General features: G+C 42.2%; 1 protein-coding gene across 1 annotated transcript; it reads right to left on the bottom strand.

Moving 5' to 3' along the window:
• Positions 1–3,237: 3,237 nt before the first annotated feature.
• BMP10 (bone morphogenetic protein 10) lies at positions 3,238–9,228 on the bottom strand (the record flags this gene model as incomplete). The annotated part of the gene is made up of 2 exons (XM_079720918.1): positions 3,238–4,175; positions 8,895–9,228. The coding sequence occupies 2 exons, from the start codon at positions 9,226–9,228 to the stop codon at positions 3,238–3,240; spliced, it is 1,272 nt and encodes a 423-aa protein (XP_079577044.1).
• Positions 9,229–9,772: the final 544 nt, after the last annotated feature.

Below are 9,772 nucleotides of genomic sequence, written 5' to 3'. Positions count from 1 at the left end.
AGGGAATCACAAACATAAAAATAAAATATTTGGTATTCTACACTATATTACAAAAAATAAATATATCCATCAATAAATAGTAGGAAGCCTAGAAACTTTTACATGAGTATTTTGGTTGTTGGCTGCCAAAGTCCCCCTGCTACCCTTCTCAAGAGTCATTTAGGTTTATCAACTTCAGCGATGATAATTCTGCCATAAAAGTGTAAAAAAGACAGGTGTGGCATATAGCAAAAGTCTATGACCAGAGAAGTAGTGAGCTCTATTTTCCTAAGGATCTGACACTTTCCTGGCTTCGTATTCATGCAGTGAGGTAAAGGAATTGTGAGCATGCTTCAGGAAGCCTGAGGGGAGCTGGCAGGACTCCTCTATTTATGGTCGGGGTGTTTTAATTTTTTGATGACAAGAAAGAAAAAAAATGCAACTAGCAACATTTGAATAACCAATAGGTGGCTTTCTGCACTCTTTCCATAGGGTAGAAGAAAATCTTAGAAACGCGTGTTTACCTCTGGACCAAGGTAAAAGGAGAAACATCTGGCATATGCAGCCTGATTGCCAACAGCCTAGATTTTCACATCTCTTTAACAGAAGAGTGACTATAAGGGCTCACAGCAAAGCTTCTTTAGGAACCTGGCATAGCCAGCAGAGGGCATGAGGAAAGCAGAGTCTGGCACGTCACATCTTTAGTGTTCTAATGTCAGCGTGCTAATAGCAGGAGGGTACCAGAGTTGCCATGCGTGGCTCCCGAGGGCTTACTGTTACATTTTCGGGTATTTTGCAAGCCAGTTGACATCACATTGGTAGCTTGAAGTAGGCCATGGAGGGGGTATTTCCACCATTGAAGCCCACAAATCAGAGCTATTTCCTCCCCACAACCTGCCACTGCTGGGTATAAAGCATTCACCAGCATACCACTGTCTTATGTATTTTACACGTAAAAGAAAATTCTGCTTGATTTTTATCTAGTTAGAACAATCCCATTCAACCAAGGTTTTACCGTATGTCTATTACAGCGTCCTTTAGAAAGGATAAGAAGTACCGTAGAGTATATGAGTATAGAGTATGTACCGTGGATCCATGGATGGAAAGGATGCACCCCATCCCATGGAGGGGACTGAGCTTGGCTATATAAAGCCAGTTACACACACACACACACACACACACACACACACACACGCAAGCACACCATTTTCTATGGAGGGTATTCCATAAATGAATGATTCTGAGTTGCATGGCTCTCTCAAATTGTCAGTCACTGTATACCCACTGATGGCCAGAATACCACTCTTCCAGGGGCAATGGATTCTCCAGCACTCACCCTCTGGATACCAGTGGACAACAGATGTGCAGAGCTGAGGGCCAAATTGGGCAAAATGTCCTTCAAAATATCTTCCCTTGCCTCTGTTTTCTAAGGCAAGATGAGATTATGACCCCAGAGGTTTGTGAAAGCAAGATTGATGGTTTCACAGGGTAAAAAAAAACCAAAGTGCAGGCCTTCTTAAAGAAGCATTCAGTGGGGTGAGGTGGGGACAAAGTACTGGAAACCACACTCCCGATTCTAGGTTGGGCCATCCGTGTTGTCTGCCTGGAGGTGTCCGAACAGTTTGAGAACTGCTCTGCTGTGGTTCTCCCTGCACAACGCCTGTGGTCCTGCACGGGGGGCACTGGGACCAAGTCTCAGTGTCCTTCCAACTGGCCAACTACTGGGCAGACGCCCCAGACCATTGTCATCAGGAATACGTCCCAGTCCCTTAGTCCCGGCCAGTTCCCAAACAGAAAGACTGCAGAGTGGGAAGGATGGGAAGGCTACAGGGTTTCCATCATGGGGCAAACCTGATTTCCAAATTCTGGCTTAGCTTTCAAGTCATTTGGTTGTGTGTCTATTTATTAATTCATTTATTTAAATGTATTCATTTCGACTCTGGTTCTCTTTTTCTTACACTTAAGTATTCTTCATGAACAAAACATTTTATGTATCAGCAACTCAACTAAATAAAATATCAGGGGGAAATCTAGAAATTAGAGCACTAACTCCTTTTATCCCAAGAGCAAATGCTTTCAGGTGTCCTCTTCGGGCTCAAAGCAGGGGCAATGAAGGCCAGGGATGATAGGGGACACATGAATGGGAGAAGGACACAAGGTGCTCAGGCAAACAAGAGGGAGGGAAGGGAAAAGGTGGAAAAAAGCAAGAGCAGAGGTTCAGAGGCAAAGGAGAACTAGGAAGAATTGAAGAAAAATAGTAAGAAGAGTCCAACAAACAGATCCCTTCTGATTTTTCTTCCTCTTGGTCTTTGTTAATTTTATTTTGTCCAAAATATTTAACTCTCCAATTAGAACTGCTTATAATTTTACAAACACGTCCTAGGACAGCATCTCTATCCTTTGCCCCCCCTCCCCTAAGAGTCCCTCCCACCTCCTGTACCCTCTGCAGCCATAAAGGCCAACACACATGGCCTTGACTTCCTGTTGCCTTAGGAACAGATGAAGTCCCCTCTGTTTTCCTTTCTTGACCAGGCACTGCCCTCTAGAGCACACGGGTCCCCCGTGGGCTCATTCTTTGCTGTTGTCCCTTAAGGCCACTGCTCCTTGAAGCCACTTGGTTTCTGTATCAAATAACCCCTCCCCTCAAACATGCAGCCTCCTTTACCAGGCCCTGCTGCTCTGAGTAATAGCAGAAACTCAACTGACAAAAGCTACCCCTACATTTCCAGTAGTATTTCAGAAATGTAATACTTCCTAGGATGGTTAAATTCCTGGTGCAAATTATCCTGATGGAAATACTACTTAGAGAAGAGGTGACCAAGAACATCCCACTGTCTTTTAACATATACACATTTGATTGGGTTATGCACGTGTGTGAGTAGAATCTGCCTCTATAGAACCAAAAGGATTTTATAAGTTTATCTATGTACACATATACATACACAAATATCTACCTCTCTCGACAGTGTTTTTCTGCTTAGGGATGTTGCTTTCGAATCAGCCTAAAGGGCAAGTAGTGTGGGCTTGCCACTTACTATTAGAGGTGGCATTGCCAAGAAATGGCAAGTCCAAAGAAACATAGACTGGAAGGGACTAGACTGTGGAGTAAATTATGCATTTCCTACAACAAACTGACCTGTCAAATTCCCTAAGGCAGCAAGCTTCTATGATCTGTACACCCTTATTAAATAATCTCATTAAATAGGAGCACAAAATATACACATTTACAGTTATTAAATAAGCCACAGGACTCCTCTTCTATCTACAGCCACACTCAGAGACGGCCATGCCCTCATATTTAAACTTGTAGGTGACGACACCTTTGTCTAAATAGAGAATGGAGATGGGCTCCAGCTTGGTGGGCACACAGCAGGCTTTGGAAGCCTTCTGGGAATTCTTGAGGTGGACCAAGGCCTGGATAATCGCATGCTTTGTGGGGGTGAGATGCTCTGCCAGGGGGTAATTGCAAACACCACGGCATTCGTAGGCTTCGTATCCAGGCGGGGCGATGATCCAAGAGTCCCAGCCAATCTCCTTGAAGTCGATGTAGAGCGGGGTCCTCTTGCAGTAGTTTCCTTTTGCATTCCTTCTGATGCGAGCAGTGGAGTCATAGATGATGTTTGACCTCATCTGCAGCAAAGCCTCTTCCCCAGGTCCGCTGGAATAACCTTCCAGTCCCAGGTTGTCCATTTCCGGAAGTTGCTCGTGGGCAATCATTTCATTCAGTTCCTCCTTCCACTCCTTCTCACTGCTTTGGTCATCAGAAAACACGACAAGCAAAGGGACATGCTTATTCCGGGTACTAGTGTCTATTTCCAGTTGTCCCCTGCCAGCATCCTCTATTTCATGTTTGCTCTCAATGTGAACCTCCAGCTGGTGGGTGGATGAGCCTGACTTTTGCCAATGCCTGATGGCATCGGTGACATCAAAAGTCTCCCACTCACTGATGGTTCCATAGATCTCCCCTGACACCAAGACCAGCATGCTTCTTTCACCCTCACGGTCCCCTTTGCTCTCTAGTACTTCGAAAATGGTAATTTTCCGGTCCACTCCTTCATATATCATGCGATCTCTTTGCACCAGGGTGTACAACCTGAGTTCAGCCATGATGACCTCTTCATGGTGAGGGATGGACACATTGAAGAGGAGAGGGTATTTTCGGAGCCCATTAAAACTGTCTGGTTGGGAAAACAGATCTGAAAAAAAAAAAAAAGAAATCACATTTGCTGTTACAGAGAAAAACAGATGATTATTTATTCAATAAGAGCGCCTGTCCATTCAGGAGGCTTGATACAGAGAGAATGAGGGAAAATCAATGAAAACAAACACAGTGTTAGCATTCTCTAAGAGAGAATACTGAGGGTCAAGGGTAGAACGCTAGACTGAGTTAAGCTGCCAAGACTAAAATGGAAAATGGCTGCCTCATGAATGAGAGAAAACGCACCCAGCCTTGTTTGCGTAGCTTATCGGTCACAGAATTATAGACCTGGGAGGGATCTTGGAGATTGTCCAGGCAAGCCCCCAATTTTTCTAACCAGTGAGGAGCTATCAAACGAGACACGTGTGGTGGTTGTTTTTTTCTTGAAGCTTTTCAGTGACGAGGATGTCATGGCTTTTCATATTTGTACTTGTAATGGATGGAGACCCTCACATAGTCGGGGTCTACCTGAAAATTATCCATGTAGACCAGAGGTTGGTAAACCTAACCCACAGGCCAAATCAGGCCTGCCACCTGTTTTTGGAAATAAAGGGTTACTGGAAAAGAGCTTCACCGTTCATTTCTGCATTGTGTTTGTGGCTATTGTTGCACTACAATGGCAGAATTATATAGTCTCGACCAAGATCATATGGCCCACAAAACCTAAAATATTTACCATCTCCCTGGCCCTTTACAGAAAAAGTTTGCTGATGCCTGCTTTAGACAACAAAGCCTGACAAGGTCAACAAGATAGGCATGACACTAAGGGGGTCACAGCAGTTGAATTTGGGGTTTGTGGTCCTCCATAAGGAAGAAGCGAACCTTGGGGATAGATTGGTTGCCTTAATTTTGTACTCTTAGCACCTGGCATGGAAGTGCAGCACATAGGAATCACTCAGAATATTTATGAAATAAAATTGTAAAGGTCCTGTAGTCTTAGAAGCACACCTCCAAATATTATTAAGTTGACTCCCTATCTGAGAATTTTATAGGCGTCCAAATCTCCTCTACACCGGTCCCAGGTAATGCCTGTCTACAAGGATTCCCTGAAGACATCTGTCATCAATCAAAAATTTCCATGACACCAAAGATGCTGAGGACCACCAATTGAGGGGGTCGCTATCATCTTTGGCAGTCTTTTCCTAATTGTATATCCAATTCATGATTTCAGTGAGGTCCTTGTTCCAGATTGTACTTTTAAATATTTTTCTTTAACTTGATATTATTGTTTTTATACTAACTTCCTCTTTTAGACTTGTCCTAAGCAACTGTATTCATGAAATGAGGGGTTCGAGATGATAGTTATGTGGATTTTTTTCAATCTGCTTTAATAAAAACATATACTGATTTCACGTGATTCACAGCTTCCTCTGGGTACCACCTAAAATCATCTCACACACTGCCAGTGAGAATTACAGGTCAGTGGAATGAATTTAAACTCTCTAGCGTGGCTCGCAGAGCTAGCTATAATTAGGTCTTAACCTCTTGATCCAGTCATAGCTCCCATTCATCCCCGACAGCATGGAACATTGCAATTTATCAATTAATATTTGTAGAAATACTAAACAAAGTCCCCTATTTAAAGTAGACTGATATCTTCACTACTTGCCAAAACACTCCTTTGCTTTACTGTATACTTCACCTTTGAATATGTCCTTCTGACCCTTGGAAAGCTCTACCCCCCATCTCCATCTATCTAGCTGTGACCCCTCCCTATGGGGCCCTCCCTTCTTCACCTCCCTATCTGGGAGCCCACTCCTCTCTGGGTAACTTGAGTATTTACCCTCTATACCTCTCCTTTGACCTTGCCATTTACATCCTTGATTTTCAGTTGTCTATACGAATGGATTTTTCCCAACTAGATTGTCATCCTACTGGCATGTACCACAGTTTAACCTCCCTTCTATGCCTCCAATCTACCATGATGCTTTAAACAGAGGTAGCACTTTAAAAATATTGATGACTTGATGATTCTGGGCATCAGATCGAATTGATTTATGGGCATGACATATGTCCTTAATACATCAAGTAATATGGTAGCTGTCCCCCGCCCCTTATAGGAATGGAGAAAACTTGATTCCCCTTGGACAGGAAACATGAGAAGACCAAAAGTAGAGGAATAGACTGGTTGTTCCATCCATTAGAAAAATGCACAATAAAAGCTCACTGTAGTGGGAGGAAGGGTTTACCAAGCAGCACAAGGACATTTTTGGTGGTATGAATATGTTCACTATCTTGATGGTGGTGATGGTTCCAATGGATGTTTACATATGTCAAACCCTATCAAATTATACGCTTTAAATATGTGAAGTTTATTGTTTATGTCCATTATACTTCAATAAAGCTGATATAAAAATAAGTTCACTGTGCATGTGCAAATATAGTAATAATGGAGGTGTTACACTTCAGGCAAGGGAGCTAGTGTTTGCTGAGCAAATTTCATGTGCCAGGTGCTTTGCAAATTGTTTTATTTAGTTCTTACAATAACCCTATAATGTTGGTATTGGTATTCTGTTCATTTGATTCTGGAAGAAATCAAGCCTTAGTGCAGAAAACTGACCTCCCCAAGATGACAAGGAGAGGTCAAAGCAGTGGTAGGAAATAAATCATGCTTTTTCCACCTTGAAGCAGCACTTGTTTTCCCCTGTTAGTTAGATTTGGAGGAGGTTTTTTTTGTTGCTGTTGTTTTTTTTTTTTACAACTTTATTGGAGTATAATTGCTTCACAATGGTGTGTTAGTTTCTGCTTTATAACAAAGTGTATCAGTTATACATATACATCTGTTCCCATATCCCTTCCCTCTTGCATCTCCCTCCCTCCCACCCTCCCTATCCCACCCCTCCAGGCGGTCACAAAGCACCGATCTGATCTCCCTGTGCTATGTGGCTGCTTCCCACTAGCTATCTACCTTACGTTTGGTAGTGTATATATGTCCATGCCTCTCTCTCGCTTTGTCACAGCTTACCCTTCTCCTGGAGGAGGTTTTGTTTTTTTTTTGTTTTGTTGGTCTTTGTCTCCTAGGGGGTTGCACTGAGCAAACGTAGAGAATCAAAGAAAAACAATAACAGCCAACAGGGCGAGCCCAGTGCAGGATTCATGACCTTGGGCTGTGCATTTTCACCAGTGGACTGGCAGAGGTGTGGGCAGCTGGGTTGTCCACTGAGAGGTTTGCTCCTACCCTCACTGATCTTCAGTAATAAGAAGCTCTGAAAACTCCATTTCCTCACCTGGACCATCCAAATCCTCCACAGAAGTGAGAACAGAAAAACTCCTGTTTTCCCCAGGGATGAGAATATTTTCCCACCCACACCCTGAGCCAGCCACCCAGGGATCCGCACTCAGAAACATTAGGAAGGCTTCCCAGGGAAGGAGGATGTTTATTTTCAATTCAGACTGACCACAGAAAGAATCTGTAATTTCAGCTTGTCATTTCCATTATGTTACTAAATGTTACAAAGTCACACTTCCAATATGTTACTAAATATTTGAAATTTTGGCAGTCACCTAAATTTTAAAGGCAAATAGTATCTCCAGGACTGAGCAATACCTATTCAACATTTCCCCCAATGCCTAGAATTTAAGGAATTCATTAGTAACAACTGACATTTGTTTAACACTTCATAGCAAATGTAGTACTTTCTTACTTGTAACCTCTTTGAAATTGCTCAATTGTGTTACGTGGGTATATTGTCCCCAATTTACAGTTGAGGAAATTCGGATTCAGAGAAATTAAGCTAATTATCCACATCTACTAAGTCAACCCTGTCTGAAAAATCCAAATCTTGAGCTAAATCTCGTCACCACCTTTTTGCTTTCAAGAATACTTGGCCAACATCTATCCAAACCCTCTTTTGTACCTGGTTAATGACTATAAAAGCATAATTGGTAAATATGAAAGAATTAGTTATTTTGGACCCACAACTTTTACCATAGATATTAGAAAAAATTTTTCTTGATTACTTGTACCATATTAAATAAAGGATTAACTTGCTAAGTCATTAGATTTAGTACCGAATAAAGATCTGGGGGCAGAAAACACACTTTTCCTGCTGATATTTAAAGCTTGTACATTGCTCTTCATAAACACACAGAATAAGCTGGCTCATTAATTGGGCCATGCGCACTTCCTGGAAACTATAAACAGTGCTTCAAGGATATACACGTCACAACAAACAAAACAAAACTCTAGGAAGAATCTCTAAAATATGTTTCCAGCCTGTTTGAACATTTCCTAAATAAGGTCACAAAATGGAAACTCACCCAAAGTTTGAGCAAAACGCAAATCACAACTTTCTGTATTTTACCTATTGTCATCATTTTCATTCTATGTAGACGTTGACAAATTTTGTAGTCTATTAAAAGCTAAACAGAACTGAGCCCTATCTGGAAAATGACAGACAGAGGTACAGTGGTAGACCAACATTAATATTTTTTATTACCTGCTGTCCAAATTGAAAATTTGCAAAGATTCAATTATAATGTCAAAATGGTAGACACTTTATGGCATTGGATTAAAAGATATTATTTAATACCTTTTAATAGTATTTGGAAAATGACCATAAAAACGGTATAGACCAAAATGTGTCTTGTTCTGGGGTATCTGTGTACACACACCCCTATATAGATGTTTTCACCTTTATCATTTCCACGCATTGTAAATTTACTCACCGCTTCTAAAAACTCGAAGCCAAATTTGATCAGTAAAATCTCCACTTACCTTCATTCTTGAAACTCCTAATGATGTTGGCAGATGGCATGGAGGTCCTATCTGTTGCAAATTTGTTGTAGAGTTCCAACATGTACTCTGGTGGGTCAACCTTGGCTGCATCCTGCATCGGGATGTCTGACAGGTTCAATGTCTTGAGAAACTCTTTCTTCATGCTCTGTAGCAGTGTGTTAAAGTCGACACCATCTTGCTCTGAGAAGACATCATCAAAGAGGGGCATATCTTCTTCCAGAGGCGACTGCTCCAGGCTCATGATGGGGCTGCCAGAAACCGAGTGAGCCACCAGGCAAGAGAGAGCACACAGCTGCAGGGCCAGGGAACCCATGACTCTGCTGCAGCCCCCAGGCCAACCCAGGAAGGTTTAGCGCTCCTGGGCTCTAAGTGGCAGCTTTATCTTGCGGAGCGTAAATGTCTCGTGTCACTAGAGACAAGTTTGGAAACTTCCCCTCTCTCCCTCCCCCTACCACTCTTCCTCTCCCCCCCCCAAAATCAGGTTGCAGTAATTGGATAACAAAATCCCCCATAGGGGCCTAGCCTTTCTTATCTCCCTAGTGTAAACTTGTGCACCAGATTTTGTTTCTATCTTGCAATCCTTTTTTCTTTTAATGAGCATTTTGTAAACATTTCCACATTCTGACACTGGCTGAGAGATAGGACAATTTTCTCCTTGCAAAGGCTCTGCTTCTCCTCCTTTCAATTCACTTCCTTTTGGCAGAAACGCCTAATTTCTGCTTTTACGCTGTTCAGTTTCACACATGCATATAATAGACATTGAGTCAACACAATACATGTCAATGGTGATATGTATTAAGGCGAGTGATGGGGCTTTCATACTCACATAAACATTTCTGAAGAAAGACCAAATCTCC

The sequence above is a fragment of the Hyperoodon ampullatus genome (genome assembly GCF_949752795.1).
Source record: "Hyperoodon ampullatus genome assembly, chromosome: 15".
NCBI lineage: Eukaryota > Metazoa > Chordata > Mammalia > Artiodactyla > Ziphiidae > Hyperoodon > Hyperoodon ampullatus.
This window is presented reverse-complemented; position numbering and strand designations above follow the sequence as displayed.